Raw genomic sequence first — 27693 nt, 5'->3', positions numbered from 1 at the left:
CCTCATTGGACTGGGGCATGCGAGTGTTTTTATTTGTAGTAGTGGGCAGTTTCAGTTTGAGGATTACACCAGTGAAGCACACTCTAGTGCGAAAATGTAGTCCATACATCTTGGAAAAGCTTTCTGTTCAATTGATAAATAAACTGTACTGAGGTCAAAAAGCTACATGTGGTCATAAGAAATATTGTGTTTGGACACTAGTTTAGTTATATGAAATTCAAACGAGTATGAGAAGCACCATCTCCGATAATCCTAGGTATACTTAAAGGGATAGTCCACCTAAAATGTAAATTATCTCAATTACTCACCCTCATACCATCCAAGATGTGCATTACTTTTTCTTCTTCTGCAGAACACAAACGAAGATTTTATGAAGAATATTTCTGCTCTGTATTCCATAAAATGCAAGCGAATGGGTACCAAAATTTGGAAGCTCCAAAAGCACATAAAGGAAGCATAAAAGTAATCCACATGACTCTAGTGGTTAAATATATTCATTTTCTTTTGTTTTTGGTGATTCGTGTTCTTTGTGTATATTGCCATCTACTGGGCAGGGTGGAGAATTTATAGGAAAAATGGACTGTTGATACGTAATTTCCCACACGCGGTGGTGACGTCACTCTGCTTACGTTTAATATTTAATTTACCGTCTATAAATGTAATGAATGCTAACAAATTATACATCTTTTCAAAGGTCTAAGGGTTCAACATTGTTATCCGATCTCTGTTTCATGATAGCTATGCTCCAGAAACAGCAATTTAGTTATTTGTGCCAGGAGTACAAATGAAAACATGCAATATCAAAACGGGACTTCATACCTTTGTTATGAAAACGCGATAGCCAGATTAATCCAGTTCGCCACACTTGGGTCAATTGTCCATGACAAGCGTTCATTGAAAAACATCCAATAGCACTTTTTGTCCATAAAAGTGATAAATCTGAGTAATATTGATATATTCTCCATTGTTTACATGAGATCTCGCCTGAAAGATTTACCCTTCGTCATCGTTCTTCCATTGTTTACATGAGATCTCGCCTGAAAGATTTACCCTTCGTCATCGTTCTTCAACAAACTAAGCAATCTGAGCAGCATTCATGTTGTAAAACTGTATATTATCTTATATATTAGAGTCTCGTAAACAAAATGAGCGTGTCTCCAAAGTCTATTTTTAAAAATGCGGCGTAGTTTTATTCAAATAGCAGAGCAGTGCAGTCAGCTGTCGTCTTGAAAGGCGGAGCCTTAATTTTACTCTGTACACTACCTGCGATTTTACAGAGAAAAAAGCTAGCAGGAACCTAATTTTTTGTTAGATCATCTTCAAATTTGACACATTACTTCTTTAGACTTGTGGCTTTGAGAACATTGTATTTCTGGGTTGTCTTGGCACTTTTATTATTGTTTTTTTAGATTATAAAAACATGTTCAGCACAAATTTCCATTACTATAAACTTCAGCTTCTCTAACTTTAAAAAATAACAACCAGGGGCGTTGCTAGGATCTTGATACATTGGGGGCTTAGCCCAGTCCCCACCACCCACCCACCCCCGCCCGCCCCGCCGCTTTTGGTAACTACTTCTTCTACTCATAGGCACATAATAATAAGCAATAATAATATAAATGGGGGGTCTGGGGAACCTCATCCAGGAAATGTTGGCTATTAAACACTTCATTTCCTGCATTCAGGTGCATTTTTTTAGCATTTTAAATGATAGGTAAAAAGATAGAATGCTTTATTTGTAGAACTGTAACAGCTATTTATTCACAGAAACACAAATAAATAATACATGAATATTAAATAATTAATAATGTATCCTGAATTTTACTTGTAACATTGGATAATGGGAAAAGGTAGAGGTGACTTGTTGAGTCAGTGACATGAATCTAATTATCTATTAATCTAACCAAATTAACCTCAAAAACATGAAGTTTAGTACTGTTTTCCGAGCTCACTCACTTTGGGATTGTAGCCGAGGCCGTTTGCTGGCCTCGGGAGGTGGAGGACTGCCGTCTTGACGGCGCTTAAAAAATTGCCGGATATCCATTTTTACATTAGACGTTTGGGCTAGTGAGTGACGGATGAATCTTGATGCAGTCTACTGCTTCCTGCTGATTGGTCAACAAGACAGCACGCTTTATATAGCTGGTAGTAGTCAATATCGATGCACGCGCATGGAGCGCATTATGAAAGACTTCGTCTTAGGTTTAAACAACCTATGAAACTATTAATGAACAATATGAAACTAAAACGACATAAGCTTAATTTAAAATGGCTTAGTAACTATCTATTTAGAGGTGGATAAACGCAATTTAGAGGTGGATAAACCCACTTTGGAGGTGGGTAAACGCTATTTCCGAATTTTGGGAGGTGCGTAAACGGCGTTTATGTGCGTTTAGCCTCCACTACATCCCTGAATAACGTTAATTTACACATCGTGTTTCAATCGCCAAATCAGATGTATAGGCTACTTCATCTACATTCCTCACGAGAAACGGATTATGGCTCACAAAATGGATTAGCTATAGGCTGAAATAGTAAGGTCCCACGTACTTTATATATACAGTACATGTTCTGCATTAATACCACAGTGAGTAACTTACAGGGCTAGTAAGTTAGACCAGGGTTTGATTAAGAGCCTTCACCGACCTGAGCTTAATGATGAGGGAACGGCGCCAGTAGATAACTCTTCTTGCCTCCCTCGTATCGTTCATGACTCCTTATTTTACTTTTTAAAAAGTGTCTAATGTCCATAATAGCTACCACCAGAAGCCACAAACAACAATGACAGTCAAGCCCTAAACTAAAGCTGTAAGTTAACCGATGACTCTTTCAGGCTCTCTCCTCTGGTGCGCACTCTAAATACAAGCATTCTGTAACCATAGTAACTTTGATCTGCTTGAACACATTTTAATCGTCTTTAATACATGATTCCGAAGGATAGATTAAAAGACCCGGTACATTTTTTTAAAATGAAGCCCCGGATGCCCATGTCTAACGACGCGCCTGATAACAACATATATTAATTCTGGAGATAAAGCCCAAGGTGTCTTCTTTCAAAAGATTCTACAACTGTGTCCATATTCCAAAGGGTCCAGTAAATACAACCAAGGACAGGTATGTCGTTTTCATGGTTTGTGCTCAAAAAGGGGGTGCGTATCAACAGGTTAAAGCAATGCAAATATGCGCTTTTTTGTTGTTGTTGTTGAGCTGAACCTAAACTTGTGTTGCCTAATTTAAAATTACATTCAGGGCTACAGTCAAAACATTCGGGGCTAAAGCCCTGAAAAAATTTCCTGGCGACGCCGATGATCCTTACTCTTGAAGGACTAGGCTGTTTTTGGAGGCTCCTTATATACTATGACACGATTGCCTTAGCTGTTTAACATCTGTTTCACACCGCCTTGTTATTTTAACTCATCAAATTCTTATTATTCTTAAATTGCTCATCTCAAAATTTTTGGAGTGTGTTGCAATCATCTGATTTGAAATTACTGTACACTAAAAAAACCTATGAAATTCACAAGGTAAATTATAATATAATGTCAAGTTGTAGTGCTTTCAATATAGAAAAGGTTGAATATAATTTACAAATCACTCCTTTTTGATTTTATTAGCATTTTTCATACTGTCCCAACTTTTTTGGAATTGGTGTTGTATGAACAAACACAGGCTGGACAGTCTCCATGATGTTATATTCCTTTCCGTAACTTCCAGTTACAAACCTTTCATTCAAATTTAATTCAGTGATTGTTTAAACTAAACACCAATATCTTTTTTGTAACAGACAGGTTTGCATATTAAACAATGTACAAATCACAATTACACAATGTTAATTCAGTAGGCTATTTGCCTGACAAACCCATGACTAGACATGTCAATTATGTTACATTTGACAAAGCAAATAAATCTAAAGTGAATATTGCCCTTTATTTACTAAGTATGTAGACATAAACACATAAACAGTCAAGGACAAGGATATCTGTAATATCTGTATTATATACACTGTATACACCCACATTATAATATAAACAAAATGAATTCTCATGCAGTGGCCCAAAAATGTATTTGGACTCTTAAAAATATATCAAGTTCAAACAAATTATTCTAGAATATTCTCAAATTTACCTTTTTCACCATTTTCAGTGAATGTATGAAGTCAGTTCCCCTCAAGTTTACACAGGTCCTAGCTAAGCAAACATATGTGCAGTTCATTACATTCTTTATAAAAAGTACTAAACTGTACCTTTAAGGTATGAGGGCTTTCACTGCGGTGGTACTTCTCAGGCATCTTTTTTGAGCCAAGAGATTTGGGGTACACAAACTGTGCCCTTTAGAAAAAAAGGCAACAACGCAAAGGTCCCCTTGAGGGTACCACCCCATTGATAGCCCTTGTACCTTTAAAGGTACAGATTTTCTATAAGTATGAATGTGTTCCATTACAATACCTATTATCTTAAAGGGTCATTTAAGAGGTCTTTCTACTATAAAAGCATACTGTAAATATCAGAACTCAAAACTGAATCCCCAATGCAATAAAAGCATTTCTTGAAACCAAGCTGCAAAAATGCCTCATGCTCTACTTCTGCGACTTCCCTACATCACTAGGGGGCCCATTAATTTATGACTGCATCAACAGCGAAAAAACCTTAATGCCTACTTTACATCATCACATCCTTGGCCCCGCCCACTGGTGCTGCAGTTCGTAAACTGAGAGAGAGCAGGACAGACAGGCCCAGTGTGGCCTAACTATTCCTGAACACTAAAGGGGACACATCTGGACTATTTTGAATAATTGTTGTATATAAACATGCACTACACACGTCTTTGTCCACTGTCGTTTATCTGCACTGCTTTCAAAAGACATGGTGTTAAGTAACAACTCTGAAGAGGAGATGCTATTCTCTTTCATTCAGCTGCTCTAGGACATGATGTTTTGCACACAAATGGGTCATGGACTCGTCTTTCACTCATCTGCGTTATTTTTAATTGTTGGTGTACGTAAAATGCACTAGATGGATGTCTTTGACTTTTTTAGATGCGATGTGATACTGTATGTGTGTGCGTCTATTCACCACGCTTTCGACTATGTATGTGCATTTTTTTCATATCAGCATGGACTGTATGTTTTTTCTGGCTCATATCAAGGTGGATTGCTTGTCAAGTCAAGTGTTTTTTATTGTCGTTCAACCCTATACATTTAGTGCAGTACACAGCGAAACAAGACAATGTTCCTCCAGGACCATGGTGCTACATAAAACAACATAGGACAAACCCAGAACCACATGAGACTACACATACTAAATAACATTAATACATAAAGTGCAAGTGCAAATTTGTGCAAAAAGTATGGGTACAGTACAATAATTACTAAAAGGAACAGGACTATAGGCACAGTAAGAGACAGTTAGAGACCAGTACACATTTGTAAGTAGTGAGTAGTGCAAAAAGATGACACTTTCTAAAAATGCTAAATGTAAACATAACATACTATGAAATAATATTCTATGTACATAGCAGTTATTGAGGTAGCAGCCAGGTATAAAGTGACATTAATGCTGAAATCTGGGTTGTTTTTTTATGTATTGAGAAAATGTCTTTGGTACAGGGATAACAGTAACACTCACCAACAGACACTACATATAGTTTGTTCTCATCATTTTGTCAGCATTAAACTGAGACTGTTAGTAAATAAAAGAATGCATCACATGTGTGTGTGTGTGTGTGTGTGTGTGTGTGTGTGTGTGTGTGTGTGTGTGTGTGTGTGTGTGTGTGTGTGTGTGCATAAGTGATTGTATGCATGTATTTACCTGCACCTGCGTTTTTGTGCATGTGTTGTGTGTAAGTGTGGGAAACACTCTCTTTGACACAAAGCTTATTATTGCTATTTTCATTCAACAAGCAAAAAAAAAAAAGTACACATTGATGATAATTGCTCATAAAAACCATGTTCCCACAAATAGAGATGGGTTTAATAGGACTGATGACTGCTGTCGGTTTGCTTATTAGTGTTGCAGTCTCAAGCCAACTCTTGAGTGGGCATAGTCAGAGCAACCATCACTCCCAGGAGGGGTAGCAATGCAGGTCTCTATAGAATTTGCAATAATATCATAGGACTTTAGACTTAGTGAAACCACTTAATATTTTAGCACTGCAGATCCAAAAATTCAAATCTGTTGATATATACATTTGTTGTAGCAATTTTGAACTGATACTCTAAACAAAATTGTTGTTGGCGCCGTTTTGTGGCCCGTTCAGCATAACGCGGCGGCCCATTTCAACTTATCGAAAACTGTCCTTTTCTGCATATCGCTTTTTGTTATCGCACCCTTTTGTGGTCCGTTCTACATAACGCGACGGCTCATTCGAGCTTATCACAGCCAATTCATCCCGTTTCACGGCCGACCCACCAGCCCGCTCGGTTCTCCTGATGGCCAGTCCGCCCCTGATCGGCCCCAAATTGCGTCGGCCCACCGCTGGTTGCTGGATGGCAGAGGCAGTCTAAATACATTGTGACGTTGTATGTCTCCTCCTTTCTCTAAAAAAATCTAATAATGTCCCGGTTTCAGCTGTTAGATTCACAGATTTTTTTCCTTTGAATCTAAATATCTTCAATATCCTTATTGGTATTCAGCCATGACTTCCTGTTTCACAGGGGTATAAATATGAGGTAACACATGCCAAATTCCCTTAATCATCAATCACAGTGGGTTAGACTAAAGAATATAGTTCTTATGGGCAGCAAAATGTTGTTGAGCTTCAGAAAATGGGAAGTGGCTATAAGAAAATAGCCAAAGCATTAAAAATGCCCATTTCCACTATCAGGGCAATAATGAACAAATTCCATTCAACTGGAGATCTTAAGAAAAGGATTTTCTGTCTGTATTGTCTCCATGCACAGTAAGGAAGATGGTTCAAGTGGCCAAACAATCTCCAAGGACCACAGCTGTAGAATTTCAGAAATTAGTTGGGTCTTGGGGTCAGACATCACCTACATCACTACAAGTTGTTTGGGAGGGTTTCAAGAAAAAAAGCCTCATCCAACAAACTCAAGCGTCTTCAGTTTTTCAGACACTACTGGAACTTCAAATGCAACCGGGTACTATGGTCAGATGAAACAAAAACAAAAAAATAGCTTTTTGGTAGCAAACAACAGAGATGGGTTTGGTGCACACCGAGATGAAAAAGTACCCAGTGCCCATGGTTAAACATGGTGCTGGATCTTTAATTTTGTGGGGCTGTTTTTCTGCAGAGGCCCTGCACATCTTGTTCAGATAAATGGCATCACAGACTCTAACAAATACCAACAGATACAAAAAAAACCTGGCTGCCTCTACTGGAAAGCTTACAATGGGCCCTGGTTGGATCTTCCAGCAGGACAATGATCCAAAACAAACATCAAAATCAACACAAAAATGGTTAACTGACCACAAAATCAAGGTTCTGCCATGGCCATCCAAGTCATCTAACCTGAACCCCACAGAACATTTGTGGGGTGAACTGAAGAGGAGAGTCCACCAACATGAAACTGAATTTGAAGGATTTGTAGAGATTCTGTATGGAGGAATAGTCTCTGATCCCTTGCCAGCTGTTCTCCAACCTCATTAAGCATTATAAGAGAAGACTCAGATGGCAAAGGGAGGTTGCAAAAAGTACTGAATACAAGGGTGCCAATAATTATGGCCAATGCATTTTGGAAAAAAAATTTTTTTTTATGAAATATTCCCGTTTTAATTGTTTTTCTTCAGTTTAAGGCTTGAGTTTTGTGATTTTCTGGAATAAAAGTTCAAAAGGATAAACACTGGCCACAACTGTATATTGAATTTAGTTACATATTTGAATACAATGTATGTGTTTATATATATAAGCATTTCATATATATATATATATACACTCACCTAAAGGATTATTAGGAACACCTGTTCAATTTCTCATTAATGCAATTATCTAAACAACCAATCACATGGCAGTTGCTTCAATGCATTTAGGGGTGTGGTCCTGGTCAAGACAATCTCCTGAACTCCAAACTGAATGTCAGAATGGGAAAGAAAGGTGATTTAAGCAATTTTGAGCGTGACATGGTTGTTGGTGCCAGACGGGCCGGTCTGAGTATTTCACAATCTGCTCAGTTACTGGGAATTTCACGCACAACCATTTCTAGGGTTTACAAAGAATGGTGTGAAAAGGGAAATACATCCAGTATGCGGCAGTCCTGTGGGCGAAAATGCCTTGTTGATGCTAGAGGTCAGAGGAGAATGGGCCGACTGATTCAAGCTGATAGAAGAGCAACTTTGCCTGAAATAACCACTCGTTACAACCGAGGTATGCAGCAAAGCATTTGTGAAGCCACAACACGCACAACCTTGAGGCGGATGGGCTACAACAGCAGAAGACCCCACTGGGTACCACTCATCTCCACTACAAATAGGAAAAAGAGGCTACAATTTGCAAGAGCTCACCAAAATTGGACAGTTGAAGACTGGAAAAATGTTGCCTGGTCTGATGAGTCTCGATTTCTGTCAGAATTTGGCGTAAACAGAATGAGAACATGGATCCATCATGCCTTGTTACCACTGTGCAGGCTGGTGGTGGTGGTGTAATGGTGTGGGGGATGTTTTCTTGGCACACTTTAGGCCCCTTAGTGCCAATTGGGCATCGTTTAAATGCCACGGCCTACCTGAGCATTGTTTCTGACCATGTCCATCCCTTTATGGCCACCATGTACCCATCCTCTGATGGCTACTTCCAGCAGGATAATGCACCATGTCACAAAGCTCGAATCATTTCAAATTGGTTTCTTAAACATGACAATGAGTTCACTGTACTAAAATGGCCCCCACAGTCACCAGATCTCAACCCAATAGAGCATCTTTGGGATGTGGTGGAACGGGAGCTTCGTGCCCTGGATGTGCATCCCACAAATCTCCATCAACTGCAAGATGCTATCCTATCAATATGGGGCAACATTTCTAAAGAATGCTTTCAGCACCTTGTTGAATCAATGCCACGTAGAATTAAGGCAGTTCTGAAGGCGAAAGGGGGTCAAACACAGTATTAGTATGGTGTTCCTAATAATCCTTTAGGTGAGTGTATATACACTGTTGTGACGAGGAGTGCCGAGCCATGGGGACACAAAATATATATATATATATGCAGTTCTGTTTATATACTGTTATATATATTTAATAACATTAGGAAAACCTGTTGCTATTGAACATTTCTAACAACGTAAACACATGAAAAACTAAAGTCTAAACCACGGGCAAGAGAGTAAACAAATGAGTGAGTTCTCATGAAGGAAGTTAACCTACATTACCCACACACAACAAACACTACTTGGGTTTGTGGGAAACACTCTGAAGGTAGGGCAACTGGCCAAAGCCAGTTTAGAAACTGAGCGTAAAAGACACACCCAAGTCCAAGTAAGGGAATTTTGGAGAGGGGGAATCATGAGGGAATGTATTCTGGGAAATCACTGTGGGGGTATATTTTGTTTGGATAAGGCTGATCCATGCAGGCAGCATTGTTGTATTCTATTAACAAGGCTGAGATATTTGTTTATTATTACAAAATTAATAGTCAATCAAAGTTTTATTATTTTTTCCAGTAAGCTTCTCAAAAAACTGTTTTAAAAAAAGAAGAAAAAAAAAAGATATAAGATTTGAGGTGACATTTAAGAATTTAAACATCGTATCAAATAACATTGCAGCCAAATGAATGTATTGTTAAAATACAATTTTATATGCACGCAGCTGTATTACAGTAGATGTTATGTCATGCTTTCACTGTCCCTTCATAACAATCTAAAATTTAGGCTAAAGGAATAGTTCACCCAAAAATGATTATTGAAAAAAATTATATTACTCAACCTTATGCCGTCTCCAACCCAAAAATGATTATTGAAAAAAATTATATTACTCAACCTTATGCCGTCTCCAACTCGTATGACTCTCTTTCTTCTATGGGACACAAACAAATGTATTTTTAAGGATGAGTGATGTGTTGTCTATACAATATGAGACAATGTGGTCCATACCCTTTAAGCCTTAAAAAGGACATAAAGGCTGCATAAAACGTAATCCATATGACTCAAGTGTCCATGTCAATCCATGTCAATCGCTCTGGTTAAGAAACAAATCCAAATTAAGTCCTTATTCACAAAAAAATCCTCACTTCCACTCAGCTCTCCTATGCATGTTCTTGAGAGAGCCTTGTTCATGTGTCCTTGTGCTTGACGCATGTGCGTTTTTCATATTCTAGAATCCAGAAAACAGATGGATCTGCAATACAACCAGAAGTTCCAGCGAGCGCATGCAAACTTACATGTGTCTAGCGCGAGTTCTCTCATGAAACTGCAAAGTATAGCTGGGCGGAAGTGAAGCATTTGAATGGAAAGGAATTAATTTAAGCTTTGTTTCTTAGCCAAAGCTATCATGTCACTTCAGAAGAAATGGATTAAACCACTTGTGTCGTATGGATCAGTATTATGCTGCCTTTATGTCCTTATTGAAGCTTGAAAGTTTTGGACCCATTGACTTGCATTGTATGGACAAAAACATATAATTCATCCTTCAACATATCTTTGTGTTCCGCAGCAGAAAGAGAGAGTCATACCTGTATGCGACGGCAAGAGGGTGAGTAAATGATAAGAAAATATTTCATTTTGAGTGAACTATCCCTGTAAAATATAGAGTATATATTTGTATAAGAGACAGTGTACATTATAGGTGCTGTAAATGTAATGTAAATGTAAACAACATTTACATTACATTTAAATGGAGGTAAGACATCACCAAGCCTACAGACAGAAAGTGACATCACATTGTTTAGATATGTTGACCTGAGCGTGTTTTTTCCTGCGTGTGCTCTTTTTGTCAATTGTTTCCCTGTGTAAACACACGCTGAGAGAAAACACAGCCTACTCCCGCCAACGCACTTCCCTCCACTTTCAACTATATAAGAATCCTTTGCATGACTCAGCGGCACTTCAACATTAACCACTTCTCAAGTACGAGACAACAACAAACAACCTGGACAGCATGCTATTAGAAACCGAGTGCGGAATTTGCTACCGCACATTCAACGTCGGTCGGCGGTGTCCACGACAGCTGATCTGCAAACACACATTTTGTGAAAGCTGCCTGGTGACTCTCGCGCAGTCCGTGGAGGGCCCCGAACCCCGGTTACTGTGTCCGCTGTGCCGTCACTCCACGCCGCTGTCAGAGGCGAGAATCAAAGACAATCTGCCGGTAGATGAGGACATTTTTGAGCGGCTGGTGTCCGCGAGCTGCTTGGAGGAGTGTACGGATGACGACGAGGATACCGAGGAGCCAGACCAGGACGCGCCCAGCCCGCGTAAAACGGACAGTCCTCCGCCTAGATCTCCAAGTGGACGACTGATGAGATCCATAAGGCGCCTTTGCAAAAAACTCACCGGGGAGAGTAGAAGTGAGTATTTTAATTTGATAACCTGCTCATTTCAACATGTTATCACTATGTTCTCTGCTTTTAATGATTTGAGAACCGAAAGCACTTTTTTTTTTCAAGTAATTTCTTGTCTTTACGTTTTCAGATTGTATGACTGATGATGACTTGAGGGACCTGGCTATGATGTCCTGCTACATGATGTAACCAAAACCAAGATTTCAAGTTGTTGAATTTTCAAGACAACAAGTGTCATGAGTAAATCTCAGGCACCTCTCAAGCATATGGGATACGCTTCGCTGCTACAGAACCAATGTGGAAGAAGTTGCTTTTGCACATTTGGAATATCACCATGTAGGCTGCTGTTTGCTGATAGGTGTGACTCATCACCATAACAACAGGAATTTTAGGGAATCCCAGAGCAACCAATAAACAAACAGAAACAAAGTAACGTTAAAGAACATATTTAATAATATTTATGTATTTTATAAATCTGTATTTAGTACAGAGTGACACATGGATACACAGAGTGTCTTGATCTTAAAGCTGAAATGAACCACATTACCTACAGATTATTCTTCGTTCAGGCCTGGGTCATTTTATTGATGCTTTTTTGTGTTGTTACAAAGGTCAATTCAAAAGCCAGGTGTATTTTAAAGTATGCCATTGCATGTCAGATTTCTCCTGCAAGAACTGAAAAATACTATGAACTGTCACATTTGACCCTATAATTGTTACATTTGTATCAAAATAAGACAAATGATGAGGATTAATATGTTTGTCTTTTCAAACAATCTTCCATTATCAAAAACAACTTAATCAATTACAGTTTTTTTTTTTTTTACTATGCTGAGTGATATTTATTTAAAGGGAAAGAAAGGCATTGTTTGTGTACTGTTATATGTTTACCACACTGTTTTTGCGCTCTGTAAATTATTACTGACTGTAAACGAATGAACATTAGTGTTAGTTGTTTGATTTTTGCTAGGACCCATAAAATAAGTGTGAGTTTGCATGCGGGAGTGTGTGTCCTCACAGAGATGCACAGAACAGGGGCAGAACAGGGGCAGCAGGGGCACAAGCACTAGCAGGGTTTAAAAAATGTTCAAAACATTTTTTAAATCTCATCATAATCTCACAATAATAGTAATGTTTTAGTATGATATTTCTTTGTAAATCGTGGGCATAATTAAGAAAATTAAGCGGAGGTGCCTTAAAGTGTGCGCGCTACTTTCAGTAAAATCACTTTCAGAAAAATAACATTAGGCTACCACAGTAACACCGCTCCCTATACGCATGTTATGCAGTCTGGGTAGGGCACCAACTTCCTAGGGGGGCACCAGAAACTCCACAGGCTGCGCTTACATGTTATACGTTATTCAAGGACTCTAGCATTCACGGAACACAGTCGATCGCCTCATGCTCACATTTTCTCATCGCGCCTTCGCACCGTGCTCCACGTTACCAGGGTAATGCCATGGTACTGAACAGTACCGCCACTCCCTATAAGCAGACTCCAGATTCCAACCATCGTCTACTCAAGCCAATCAGATAACGGCCATATTACTCAGACCAGTCGTAGCACATTGTAGAGTGTCCAGATCATTAGCTTTATAGCTAACCTGGCTGACTGTTTGAGTCTGCTATTATTTTAACCAAGTTTCTTGACTGAAACGTCAAAAAATTTACTCTTAATGTCACCAAAACATTTACTCCTAATGTTGCATGGCAGATCCAAACAGACACACTACTAGACACTACAAAAGATCAGTAGTACTGATAGTGTCTTCATAAAACATTAATCATATGAGATGATTTTCGGATTATATTACATAGTAATATGGAGTGTTGGTGGTGTAGTGGTCTAAAGCACATAACTGATAATCAGAAGGATGGTGGTTCGATCCCCACAGCCACCACCATTGTGTCCTTGAAAACGTTTGGTTACGTATGTAACCTCCGTTCCCCGAGGGAGGGAACGACACGTTGTGTCGGAGAAGCGAGACTAGGGGTCTCTCTTGAGCGCCGATATCCACCTCTGATCTATGAAAAAAGGCCAATGAGAGTTGGCAGCCGGTATTTGCATGTCCCGCCCCCGGACATACGGGTATTTAAGCGGCGCAAATACGGGAGTTCATTCAGGATTTTTCTGAGGAGCCGGAAATGGTCCGGCCTCAACAGTGGCTCGGTTCAGCGACATAGCGGAAGAAAGACACAACGTGTCGTTCCCTCGTAACCATACGTAACCAAACGTTCCCCTGCTGTCGCTCTCTCCACGTTGTGTCTGAGAAGCGACACTAGGGGACCCATTCCAATCTTGCCATGCGCTGAACTGTGTACGTGAACCGCCGATACAGAGGCGGGCAGGGATTTCATCCAGTGCCGCGCATCGTCTGTACCTGGCTGCACGTACCCTTCCCCAATGCCCCATAAGAACATCGGAATCCTTCTAGTTACCCTGGAAGGGGAACAAGGCGATGTTTGCCAACATGGGAACAGGCCAGCCTGGCTGGGCCTCTTTTCTCTCTATGTTTCTCGCATAGAGCAATCACGGCCGGGGCCCTTACACGCATATAGGGAAGGGGGTCTTACCCAGACCCTGCGGAGACCACACCTGCCCTTTTTCTTGGGGAGGAAAAGTGGTAGACACGTCACACGGCCGTCTTAGGGCTCGTGTGGAAAGTATGGTGCGGTGGTAGATCCAGCCTCGAAAGGGGGAGTTGCTACAGCACGGCGACCGGGGCAGCTGTAACTGCCTAAGGGAGACACGGGGTCCGCTCGTAAGGGGACAGAACCGTGGAATTACACACAGGGGAGTCCGAGCAGGAGGCCTTACCTGTGGAGCACCTATACCAGTACAGGGTAGCCATCAGGGTACCCGCAGTGGCTTGGGTCGGCGAGTTCCTCCTCTGAACCGCCGACCGGAGGGCTGGGGAGGAATCGACCAGGGTCCCGACTCGGAGTGGGGTGCCCTGGGAAGAAGGCGCACTACTTTACCTTGACGTCAGGAAAAGGGCGCTGGGCGCAAGCGATCCACCCGGCCGGTCGGTCTACGTGTTACCGAGTTCTACGGGCTCGGACCTGACAAAACACGAGACGCAACCGACTCGACGCGGAGGTTGTAAAACCTCGCGAAGGTGTTGGGTGTTGCCCAACCCGCGGCTCTTCAGATGTCTGCTAGGGAGGTGCCCTTGGCCAGTGCCCACGAGGACGCAACACCCCTTGTTGAGTGAGCTCAGACCCGCAAGGGTAGGGGCACGGCCTGGGTGTGATAAGCCAGTGATAAGGGGGTGATCCTTACCCGATGCGTGCCGTGGTGCCATGCTTGTCTCGGGACTCCAGTCTGGAGCCAGTGCTGGAGTGGTCTCCTATGCATCAACCCCAGCGGCGCGACCGCCGCGGAGGATGCCATATGCCCCAGGAGCCTCTGGAAAAGTTTTAGAGGGACCACTGTGCCTGGCTTGAAGGAAGCGAGGCAGTCCAGCACCGACTGAGCACGCTCGCTCGTGAGACGTGCTGTCATTGAGACTGAGTCTAACTCCAACCCGAGAAAAGAGATGCTCTGAACCAGAGTGAGATTCCTCTTTTCCCAGTTGACCTGAAGCCCCAAGCGGCTGAGGTGCCGGAGCACCTGGTCTCTGTGCGGATGCCGGCTACTCGTAGCGGGGCAAGGGCCGCCTCTGCGACCTTCGTGAAGACGCGAGGGGACAGAGACAGGCCGAAGGGGAGGACTTTGTACTGAAACGCCTGGCCGTCAAACGTGAACCGTAAGAAGGGTCGGTGTCGTGGCATAATTGAGACATGGAAGTACGCGTCCTTCAGGTCTACCGCTGTGAACCAATCTAGATGCTGAACACCAGCCAGAATATTTCTCTGCGTGAGCATTTTGAACGGGAGTTTTAACAAGGCCCGATTGAAAACTCGCAGGTCCAGGATTGGTCGTAAGCCGCCGCCTTTCTTGGGTACAATGAAGTAAGGGCTGTAGAAACCCTTCCTCATTTCGGTTGGAGGGACGGGCTCTACTGCGCCCTTGGCTAAGAGGGTCGCGATTTCTGTGCGCAGGGAACTGGCATGCTCGCCGTGTACTGCGGAAAAGCGGATGCCCCTGAAGGGGGGGCGGGAGCCGGGTAAACTGAATTGCGTAACCAAGTCGAATGGTCCGGTGCAGCCAGCGTGATGCGTTGGAAAGCGAAAGCCACGCTTCCCAGCTCTGCACTAGGGGCACCAAAGGGACGAGTATTTTGGATGTACCCAGCGGGGCCTCGCAGCGGGGCGGAACAGGTAGTGCAGCGTCGGGCGGCTTCGTTGCGGCCTGAGGCTGAGGTGCTGAGAATAGACTCAAAGCACTTACCTTGCTCCGCGCACCCGGCAGGGGCGGGTTCGTGACTGAGGAGGAGGTCTGATGCTGGCGTCCTCTGGACTCGTCTGAACCGGTCGGCCGGGGGACAGTCGTGGGCAGGCAGAAGGCGGGATCGCCGCGTCCGGTGTACCGGGACTGTCGTAATCTCAAAGCAGATTGCCGTGAGAACGGCATTTGCGGGCCAGGTGACCCAGAGGCAAAGGAAATAGCTCTTTTATTGAGAATGTGGGTACCACAGCCCCCGTCAGGGGGTGTGGCAAATGAAAAAACAAAGTATTCTCCTCCGGGGGACGGAGCGGTCTTACCACCTATGGAGCTAACGTCTTCGGCTCTGGGTCGGCTGTCTCAGGAACGCTTGGGAGCCTTCCGGTCCTAGAGGGGGTTCGTGAGACAGGGGGCGTACGCCGCCTGCGGGGTGCTCGATGCTGGGGCTGAGAGCTGGGCCCGGGTTGAGGCGGAGCAGGAGCTGGTTTATTCGCAGGGGGACGCCCTCGGCGGGCAGACGGGGCAGGGCCCGTAGCGGCAGGTCTGCAGCGGGGCATGAAGTGAGAGATTGCTTCCGTCTGCTTCTTCACAGCGGAGAACTGTTGGGCGAAGTCCTCGACGGTGTCGCCGAAAAGGCCAATCTGAGAGACAGGTGCGTCCAGGAAGCGGTTCTTGTCGGCCTCACGCATCTCGACCAAATTGAGCCAAAGATGGCGTTCCTGGACCACTAGGGTGGCCATCACCTGTCCGAGTGCCTGCGCTGTGGCCTTCGTCGCTCTCAGGGCGAGGTCGGTCGCTGAGCGCAGTTCCTGCAGCACATCAGGATCAGGTCCACCCCCGTGCATGTTTCTGAGTGCTTTGGCCTGGTGGACTTGCAGGAGGGCCATCGCATGCAGGGCGGAGGCAGCGTGTCCAGCCGCACTGTAGGCCTTGGCGTTGAGCGAGGATGTTGTCCTACAGGGCTTGGATGGGAGTACGGGGCAGCCACGCCAGGAGGTAGGGCTACCGGGGCATAGATGGTACGCAACTGCCCTATCGAAGTGGCGCTCTCCGCCATCGAGGGTGGTGAGAGTGGAGCGGGTGGCACCTAGATGGGCGGAGAGCAGGGCTCTCCACGTAGACGTCAGCTCGTCATGCACCTCCAGGAAAAACGGGACCGGGGGATGCGTGGCCGCGAACCGCGCGCTGCCCCCAGGAACCAGTCATCCAACCGTGAAGGCTGTGGGGAGGATGGAGGGTTCCAATCCAACCCCACGCTCACGGGCGCCCGGAAAGCATGTCAGACATCTGAGCGTCGGCCTCAGCCTGGGCCTGCTGGCCCGAAGGCGGCAGTCCAGGGGAGTCCTCGGCATCAGACATCACACTCTCAGATGCAGCGGCGAGCTCATCTGCTTTGGGCTCGGGAGGATAGACAGCCGGGCCGTGAGGCGAGCCGCTATCGCCGCGAGCGTAGACGGGGACCAGCGAGCGTGTCGGGGAACGGGAGGTTCGCGGGGGGCTACCCGGTGAAACTGCACCCGCTGCCGCCCCCAAATCGCCCCCAAATCGTTCTCGCAGTGAGAACATGAGCCATCCACAAACGCCGCCTCGGTGTGATCGCGGCCCAAACACACGAGACAGCGCCTGTGGCCGTCTGAAGCGGAGAGCACTCTACCGCATCCAGGAACAACACAGGGGCAGAAGGGCATCTTGAAAAAGACGCGTCCTGAAAAGGACGTTCAACGGCGCTGTGTTTTGCTCTTTTAGAGAAATTACTCTTTTAATAGGAATTTACTCTTTTAATACACAGTGTGTGTGTGTGTGTCTGCACTGTCGAAGCGCTCAGGGGCAACAATGCACGCCGTGCAATGTGAAGGAGAAAGCCGCTGTTGTGCGCCGTCAAGATCCAACAGCATGCAGATCGTCAGAGGAAACAGGAACGTTTAAAGTGGTGTGTAACTCGCAGCAAACTGCAGACAGACCATCGGCTCCGAAGAAATTTTCTGAATGAACTCCCGTATTTGCGCCGCTTAAATACCCGTATGTCCGGGGGCGGGACATGCAAATACCGACTGCCAACTCTCATTGGCCTTTTTTCATAGATCAGAGGTGGATATCGGTGCTCAAGAGAGACCCTTAGTGTCGCTTCTCCGACACAACGTGGAGAGAGCGACAGAAGGGGAACTACTCAAGTAAGAGCAAAAGAGTATAATTTAAAAGTATGAGTAGTGTGTATCGAGACTTTAACATGAATCTGTTTCCAAAAAAAGGGAGACATGATAACAGAAATGAAAAGATTATTTTCAATACACTGATCACCATTTTAAATTGTAATGTATGAAACAATTACATTAAAATCAGTTTATGTGTAGGGTCTAAATTTCCCTTAATGCCGACAGAGCATTATTGTTGTGCAGAAAACATTTTCAAACAATGCAAGGAATGCTAAATAAATGCTAAATAAGCAGGAACACTTGTCCCGTCATGTCCTGCACAATAGAGGAGGTAGAGCAGGCATGGGAAAATGTATTTGGCACAGGGGCTGCATCACGCTTAAAAAGGAATATTTCACCCAAAAATGAAAATTCTCTCATCATTTACTCGTCCTCATGCCATCCTGGATGTGAATGACTTTCTTTCTGCAGAACACAAATTACGATTTTTAGAAGATTTCTCAGATCTTTTGGTCCATACAATGAAAGTGAATCGCTGCAAAAATATTGCAGCTCCACAAATCACATAAATCAGCATAAAAGTAGTCTAATCCATGAGCCTCCAGTGGTTTAAACCATGTCTTCAGAAGCAATATGATAGCTGTGTTTAGAAAAAGATCAATATTTATTTCCGTTTTTACTAATTCTCCTCCCTGCTCGGTCAATCTCCACTTTAAATTTCACTTTCTTCTTGTATTTTTGGTGATTCAGATTTGTCATGCATATCGCCACCTAATGGGCAGAGAGAATCATTTCTAGCAAAAATGGACTTAAATATTGATCTGTTTCTCACCCACACCTGTCATATAAATTCTGAAATCATGGATTAAACCACTGGAGTTGTATGTATTACTTTTATACTGCTTTTATGTGCTTTTTGGAGCATCAACATTTTGGCACCCCTTCACTTACATTGAATGGACCTACAGAGCTGAAATATTCTTCTAAAAATCTTCATTTGTGTTCTGAGGAAAGAAAGTCATAGACAGATGGCATGATGGTAAGTAAATGATGAGAGAATCTTCATATTTTTAATAATAATATATATTTTTTAATATTGTTAGTTTTTTAATCATACTGATGTAGAGAGTGTGTTAATTGGTATAATACATTACCAGGAAAGTAGAGATGATATAATAATTTATAATTATGCTTAGACTTTATAAAGATCACATTTGTAGAGCAATGCAGAATATTCCACCTGTCACAAAATGGTGAAAATTGTGCATCATGCATTAAAATGAGAACACAACTATTGCTGGGCTTAAAAGATACAAGGACTAAATCAAAGTTGAACATTGTATCTCAAAAGGTGGACAATGTGGACCCCCATGTGCTACTTAAAGAAATAATTCACACAAGTTACACTGTTTTATTCTATTACATTAATACTTGTAAAGCTACTAAAGTTATTAGTATTAAAAGTAGTGAGTGGTTTTCTCATTTCCTTGTTAATGTTGTTTGAATATCCTTTATATGACATAGCCTACTAGACACTGCTCAATTCGGAGACATGTAAACTTCAAGTCCAACATTTGGATGCAAAAACGCTTTTTGTCCCACTTTATAAGTTCACTTTAGACATAAATGATTGTGTTTCTATTAAATCCTCATCATTCACTGAATGAACGGCTGTGAGTGCACTATATTTCAGTAGTGAGTGAACAAAATGAGTGAGCGATTTCAGACAATGTTAATTCAGTGATCATAATACAGTTAATCTTTTCACTTGTTCATTTGATATGCGTATTACATTAATGAGAAATTACTTCAATTTGTCATGTTTATATTTTATTTTTCATAATAAGATAATATAACCGTTCACTCTATGTGTTATTAAAGATAAAAATAAGGAAAACGCTACTGTACGCTACTATCTTATTATTTAAACAAATTGTAGAAAAGTAAACTATACCAACAAAAATCAACCCAAGCGCACAAGCACACATTTTCGCTGGGTTCTTCTTATCGGTGTCCTCCATCCGAGTCCGGTGGCAAACTTGATGCAAAAATGTACTCCGTCTTGTTGGTTTTGTTTCTGGTGAATTAGATTTTCTTGTGAAGAAAATTTTATTTTACTCAAAGTTGGCTCGTCGACGCCACCCATCGGTAAGAAGTTATTAAGACAAAATAAATTTAGCTGTAAACTCAATAAATGAAGAATAGATCCATTGAACTCCTGGAAAATTTCTTACAGGATATTTAAAAACTTGGACTTCAGTTTTTAGTTTACAGTTGAATGTATTTTTCTACAAAAGATAAACTAATAAAATATAGGGTTCAAAGTTGATGTTTATAATACACTGACGTCAGTAGATCATTTGTGTATCTTATGTTTATATAAATAACTTTTTTTTTTAATGTCCAGAAGAATGGATTACACATTTAACAGATTTTACCATCACTCATTACCTTACACTATAGTATACACTCACCTAAAGGATTATTAGGAACACCATACTAATACTGTGTTTGACCCCCTTTCACCTTCAGAACTGCCTTAATTCTACGTGGCATTGATTCAACAAGGTGAAAGCATTCTTTAGAAATGTTGGCCCATATTGATAGGATAGCATCTTGCAGTTGATGAAGATTTGTGGGATGCACATCCAGGGCACGAAGCTCCCGTTCCACCACATCCCAAAGATGCTCTATTGGGTTGAGATCTGGTGACTGTGGGGGCCATTTTAGTACAGTGAACTCATTGTCATGTTCAAGAAACCAATTTGAAATAATTCGAGCTTTGTGACATGGTGCATTATCCTGCTGGAAGTAGCCATCAGAGGATGGGTACATGGTGGCCATAAAGGGATGGACATGGTCAGAAACAATGCTCAGGTAGGCCGTGGCATTTAAACGATGCCCAATTGGCACTAAGGGGCCTAAAGTGTGCCAAGAAAACATCCCCCACACCATTACACCGCCACCACCAGCCTGCACAGTGGTAACAAGGCATGATGGATCCATGTTCTCATTCTGTTTACGCCAAATTCTGACTCTACCATCTGAACGTCTCAACAGAAATCGAGACTCATCAGACCAGGCAACATTTTTCCAGTCTTCAACTGTCCAATTTTGGTGAGCTCTTGCAAATTGTAGCCTCTTTTTCCTATTTGTAGTGGAGATGAGTGGTACCCGGTGGGGTCTTCTGCTGTTGTAGCCCATCCGCCTCAAGTTTGTGCATGTTGTGGCTTCACAAATGCTTTGCTGCATACCTCAGTTGTAACGAGTGGTTAGTTCAGGCAAAGTTGCTCTTCTATCAGCTTGAATCAGTCGGCCCATTCTCCTCTGACCTCTAGCATCAACAAGGCATTTTCGGCCACAGGACTGCCGCATACTGGATGTTTTTGCCTTTTCACACCATTCTTTGTAAACGCTAGAAATGGTTGTGTGTGAAAATCCCAGTAACTGAGCAGATTGTGAAATACTCAGACCGGCCCATCTGGCACCAACAACCATGCCACACTCAGAATTGCTTAAATCACCTTTCTTTCCCATTCTGACATTCAGTTTGGAGTTCAGGAGATTGTCTTGACCAGGACCACACCCCTAAATGCATTGAAGCAACTGCCATGTGATTGGTTGATTAGATAATTGCATTAATGAGAATTTGAACAGGTGTTCCTAATAATCCTTTAGGTGAGTGTATATATATATATTTATATATTAACTCTATACATGTTTTATACACTAAAAATACACGTCCCTTTTTCAGGACACTGTATTTTAAAGAATTTTGTAAAAATAACGTTTCAGATCTTTATTGTAAAGGATTTAAACAATGTTTTCCTTGCTTGTTCAATGAACCATAAATAATTAATGAACATGCACCTGTGGAATGGTCATTAAGAAACTAACAGCTTACAAATGGTAAGGTCACAGTTATGGCAATTAAGGTCACAGTTATAAAAACTTAGGACACTAAAGAGACCATTCTACTGACACTGAAAAACACCAAAAGAAAGATGCCCATGGTTCCTGCTCATCTGTATGAAAGTGCCTTAGGCATGCTGCATGGAGGCATGAGGAATGTAGATGTGGCCAGAGCAATAAATTGCTATGTCTGTACTGTAAGACACCTAAGACAGCGCTACAGGGAGACAAGAAAAACAGCTGATCGTCCTCACAGTGGCAGACCACGTGACCTGCACAGGATCGGTACACCTGAAAATCACACCTGCGAGACAGGTACAGGATGGCAACAACAACTGCCCGAGTTACACCAGGAACACACAATCCCTCCATCTGTGCTCAAACTGTCCGCATTAGGCTGAGAGAGGCTGGACTGAGGGCTTGTAGGCCTGTTGTTAGGCAGGTCTTTACCAGACTTCACCAGCACCAACGTCACCTGTGGGCACAAACCCGCCTTCACTGGACCAGACAGGACTGGCAAAAAGTGTTCTTCACTGATGAGTCGTGGTTTTGTCTCACCAGGGGTGATGGTCGGACTCGCGTTTATCGTCGAAGGAATGAGTGTTACACTGAGGCCTGTACTCTGGAGCAGGATCGATTTGGAGGTGGAGGGTCATGGTCTGTGGCGGTGTGTCACAGCATCATCGGACAGAGCTTGTTTTCATTGCAGGCAATCTCAATGCTGTGAGTTACAGGGAAGACATCCTCCACCCTCATGTGGTACCCTTCCTGCAGGCTCATCCTAACATGACCCTCCCGCATGAAAATGCCACCAGCCATACTGCTCGTTCTGTGCATGATTTCCTAGAAGACAGGAATGTCAGTGTTCTGCCATGGCCAGCGAAGAGCCCAGATCTCAATCCTATTGTGCACGTCTGGGTCCTGTTGGATCGGAGAGTGAGGGCTAGGGCCATTCCCCCTAGAAATATCCGGGAACTTGCAAGTGACTTGGAGCAAGAACTGGCAAATCTGGTGCAGTCCATGAGGAGGGTGGGTGGCTTCCTTAGCTCCTAAAAATTATTTAGAAGAGAATGATATATCTTACAGAGATACATGACATTTTCATATAAAAGGCTCTGACAGCATAAAGTCATTCAGTATGGTTTTAAAGGAATAGCTCATCCAATAATTATAATTTACTCTTCATTTACTCACCCTTAAGTGGTCTCAAACTTGTACGACTTTCTTCCACGGAGCACAAATAAAATATTTTAGAGATATGATCGGTTTATCTCCATAGAATGCAAGGCATAAAGGCGCCAAAAAGGTTACGAGTAAGACTAATCTTTTTTTTAGTTAAATAGTAAACATTTTTTACACTCATTTTTCAATATAAACCTTGACATAAGCAGTCTCCTAGCCCTAGATTTCATGCTCAGGTCTCCAAGATTTCAAGTTTGATTACACTTCCTGGCACCATCTAGCATTCTGGCATGCATTAAGCACTATGAAGTGTAATTTAGCTTGAAATCATGATTGGGGAGACTACTGATGTCAAGATTGATAGCGAAAAATAAGTTACAGTTTGGTCTGTTCTCACACAAAACTGACTGGATTGCTTCAGAAGACAATCATATGTATTACCTTAATGCTGCATTTATGTCCTTTTTGGAGCTAAAACAATTGGTCACCATTCACATGAATTTTGTGAGCAAACAGACGTCCTATTTCCATTAAAATATCTTTGTTTGAATTCTGTGGAAGAAAGTCATGGGAGTTTGAGATGACATAAGGGTGAGGAAATGAATCAATTCAATACATGATAGTGAGTATACTACTATAGTCTAAAATGTATATTTCCAATTAAAACTCCAAGCAGAATAAAAATAACTTGCCTTAAGACAAATGTTTTTGTGAAGCACCTAATGTGCTTAAGACTTTTGAACAGCACTGAATAAAAATACTGTATAGCTGTGCATAAAGTTTACATACCCCTTGTAGAATCTTTAAGAATTTTTCTTTAAAATTAGCAAAAACAAAAATGTGCTATGTTTTTTATTCAGTAATGTATAACAGATATTGAAGTACACTCCATTAGAAAATAATAATTCATTATTTTAAAAACTCTTATTATTATTTGCCTCTTTAAGCATAAATTATCATTTGTAATCTTTTGTAATAGTTGAATATGAGCCCCTCAATTGTCCTGAGTGGCAAAGCTGGATCAACCACTGTGGTTGAGAGATCAAATGAGAAGTGCTATGCACAAACATCACAAACATCACAAAAGGCCACAGTCATTGACCCTGAAGGATGACACATGATATTAAGAACCAAGAGCTTTTTTTAAAAGGATCATTTGTAAATTTAGATATTATTTGTGGTAACATATTTGCTGCAAATGATGTAAATTTACAAGCAGATCTGTATAAATTAGTAAGATGAATTTACCTTTTTGACAAGGGTTACCACAACAAGCAACCCCATCTCTTTCAGAACAGTTCTGTAGTACATGTAACGTAATGATTTAAATATTACCATTTACACATATCAAATGAAACTGAACTCTATTAATTTCTGAGGAAAAGTAATCTACAAACTCACTCCCATTCAAGCTGGGCTGCATTCCTGCGCCCAGAAAAGAGGTGCCCATTGGCCATCCTGCTCATTATGAAATGCGTTACGTCTTCATTTATGCCTAAAACAATAGAAAATCTTCGGTACATTATTTTCTAAGGCATATGCGAATACAGTAGTTACATGTGATAAATAATATATGTGAAAAATCAAAAAAATTATCATTTGCTGTGTGAAATCTCGACAGTAAAAATTTTACTTGCTAGTTTCGAGTCAAAAATAGCATTTAAGCAGAGTTAGTGGCCAATTAGAAATTAATCCATCAATATGTATAATTTTACTTAATTATATCTTGCTACAGATTTATTTGTATTAATAAAATAGTTACTTATATTTGAAAAAGTTGCCGTCCGCCATTTGCAATTTTATTTTGCAACGTTGGATTATGGGAAATAGGGGTCGGAGAGTGTACATCGTATGTACCCTGGAAATCAGACTGCATTGTGGGTAAGAATGAGTGAACAAATGTAGGGAATGAGATGTAGGGAATTAATTCAGACACCACTACAAAATGGCAACACCCGAAATAGTGCACTATTTAGTGGATGGGGCGGTTTCGAACACAGAAAATCTTTTGCATTTCATCAAGATCAACCAACCAGTGGTGCTCTTGCTATAGTGATCGTTGTAATGAACACCCCTGTTCTAGATGTAAAAGATCTAGATCATTTTATTGTCCAGCCTTATTGATAACATTGCATTAATCTCTCACAGCAGCCCAATAATCTTAGTGATATGCTACATTATATACACACAGAATCTAGTAAACAGAAATATGAAATCTTGATATGCTTCTTCAAATTAGGGGCAGGATTAATGCTGATATCTGGCTTGAGTAAGTTAAACTCACATGACACGATTAAGCAATTGGCCTTTTTTATTACGTAAAGCTCTTCCAGGTGCGGCTGGTTATGTTCAGCTGTAAACTGTGCTTGAGGCATTCTGCAATATGCCCCTGTTCTTCACCGTACTGCCCAAATTTTGCCAAATGAGGTGCAGCAGTTCAAACTGGCTCAAAATCCCTTGATATCTGACAGCAACAAAAAAAACGAAGATTTTTCAACCTGAGCAAGGTCAGTCAGACTCTTTAAATTACTGATCCCAGCACGAAACAGTCTCTTCTACTAAAGGTGAAAGTAACAGTCAATCTGATCCTCCAGAGCACCATGTTGTAAGAGGTCAAGCTGAAGCGACGAAAGCTTCTATGTGGTCTCTCAGTAAAGGCTTTAGTGGGCCATCAGAACTATCCTAAAATGTCCCATGGCCAGTTGCTCTCAGAAGATACTAACTCCAAACCTGGGATCTACAATGCTTTCGATGGATTGTGAATTGAGGTCAGTCAGAGACATGCCAGAGGAGGGCTACAAATGGACTAGCTTCTGCCCAGAATCCTCAAGTTCTTGATAGAAATCAAACAATTTCAGGAGTACGGAAATCTAACGACAGTGAAACCATAACAGTGAGATCCTCAAATGGGAGGTGTGCTGCACCCAACACCCAGTGCAACTCATCAAATACTTTACCAAGTCTCCCCAACATATATAATAAAACTGGTTTACAAAGTACAGATTAAACTTGTAACAACCAAATTTCCAATAGACATAGGTCATTTAATGGCGAGTCTCACAGTTTAAGACCTGAAAAATACAACAATGATAAGAAAAATTCCAAATCAGACCTTCTTCGCAAATCCATAGACCTGCTCTTTCTACTAAAATGACTGGATGTCCTCAAACATTGAGCGCTGTTGTCTAACCAATTCACAGTCATGTACAGCAAAACTTGAAAGCAAATGAAAGTCTGTTGAATTCAACAAAGGAAAATCAGAAGGAGGACAGAAACTCAGCTGGAATAACACAATCATATACTAGTGAGAAGTACAGTGTCATGAGATTAAGACCAACAAGTACTGTGATTGGTAGGTGAGTTGAAGTCAATCAAGAGCAAATAAGGTCTGAAGAGAATTCAAACTACCACAGTATGAACTTCCCAAATAATCAATCAGTGATTTATAGATCTACTGCCAGTCACAGTAATAATAATAGCTGTGCAAAATCCGCATACCTGCCAACTATACACATATCTGCTATCACACCTAATGGTAAAGCTAAAATATTCTCAAGGAATTTAACTTATCAATTCTCTGTGAACAAAAGTGCCTCAAAAATTGACACTTACCTTGAATGAATATTTATAATTCGATAGAGCCACATCAAAACTCAATGCATCTCCAAGAAAATCAGGCATACACCATTTTACACCAGTTACATTTTCAGATATAGCAGGTAGTGCTTGCTTCAATAAGATTAAAAAACATTCTTTGGTCACCACGCCAAAGAAAGTGGTGGATCTCAAAAGTGTTCAAACATCTCCAGCTCAATACAAAGGATCAAGGAAAGCTTTAAAGAACATACTTTTGCCACAAAAATGGAAAACTCAACTAACAACTCAGCCTTACAAATCTCTAGCTCAACACAAATGATCGAGGAAAGCTTAACAGAACGTACCTTTGCCACAAAAACAGACAACTCAAATACAACCTTAGCCTTGCAAAACAACAATGAAAAAATATTTGAAAATTCAATGGCCTTGAATGTTCCTGAGGTCAAATAAACAGTAGCAATAGACTTCAGAGAATCTCAGCCCTCTTTTACCAAAACTAGTCCTCAAACAGTTATCCATTCCTCTGAGCAGCTGGATCCTAGGGATCAAACCATGCCCCCAACAGAGGGTAATGTTCCATTTTATGAGGAAATCTTGATACCCACCACTGTGTTGGTCACAATGATTGAGCAATGACGAGCTGAATCCTTCAGAGCAATGTGAGATGTTTCTTTCCTCTGTAGGTAGATGGTGTAAGGTCTTCATATTCATTTTCTTTGAACTTGTGAATTGTGAAGGTTCATACTTTCTTTTTATTTTCCCCTTGTAGACACAGAAATATTATGGCTGATATTAACCATGTTCTTTTCAAATATATCAAGGGATTGTTTCATCCAAAATGTTTAATTCTGTCATCATTACCCTCTTGTTGTTTCAAACCTGTTTGACTTTCTTTCTTCCACTGAACACAAAAGATGTTAGGCAGATGTTATGGACTGACCGTTTAATTCATCATTCACTTTCAGTGAGAAAAAAAATGCAACAATAGTAAAAAGTGACTGAGACTGAAAAAAGAAAATTCATAACAGTTTGGAGCAACATGAGGTTGAGTTAATAATGACAGAATGTTCATTTTGGGTGAAC

The 27693-nt window shown here is 41.7% G+C and overlaps 1 protein-coding gene across 1 annotated transcript; it reads left to right on the top strand.

Moving 5' to 3' along the window:
* Window positions 1-10983: 10983 nt before the first annotated feature.
* On the top strand, window positions 10984-12361 carry si:ch73-335l21.4 (E3 ubiquitin-protein ligase-like). The gene is made up of 2 exons (XM_052089323.1): window positions 10984-11445; window positions 11570-12361. Exons 1-2 carry the CDS (start codon window positions 11037-11039, stop codon window positions 11626-11628), a joined length of 468 nt encoding a protein of 155 aa, XP_051945283.1. The 5' UTR covers window positions 10984-11036; the 3' UTR covers window positions 11629-12361.
* Window positions 12362-27693: the final 15332 nt, after the last annotated feature.

Source organism: Xyrauchen texanus, chromosome 2, assembly GCF_025860055.1.
Source record: "Xyrauchen texanus isolate HMW12.3.18 chromosome 2, RBS_HiC_50CHRs, whole genome shotgun sequence".
In the NCBI taxonomy this organism is placed as follows: domain Eukaryota; kingdom Metazoa; phylum Chordata; class Actinopteri; order Cypriniformes; family Catostomidae; genus Xyrauchen; species Xyrauchen texanus.
Note: the sequence above shows the minus strand (reverse complement) of the source record. Positions and strands in the feature narration are given on the sequence as shown.

Excerpts from the sequence above, each read along its gene's own strand:
- si:ch73-335l21.4 (XM_052089323.1), top strand. The coding sequence starts at position 11,037 with ATGCTATTAGAAACCGAGTGCGGAATTTGCTACCGCACATTCAACGTC. Across the intron at positions 11,446-11,569 it reads ACTCACCGGGGAGAGTAGAA|ATTGTATGACTGATGATGAC; the intron begins GTGAGTATTTTA and ends TTACGTTTTCAG.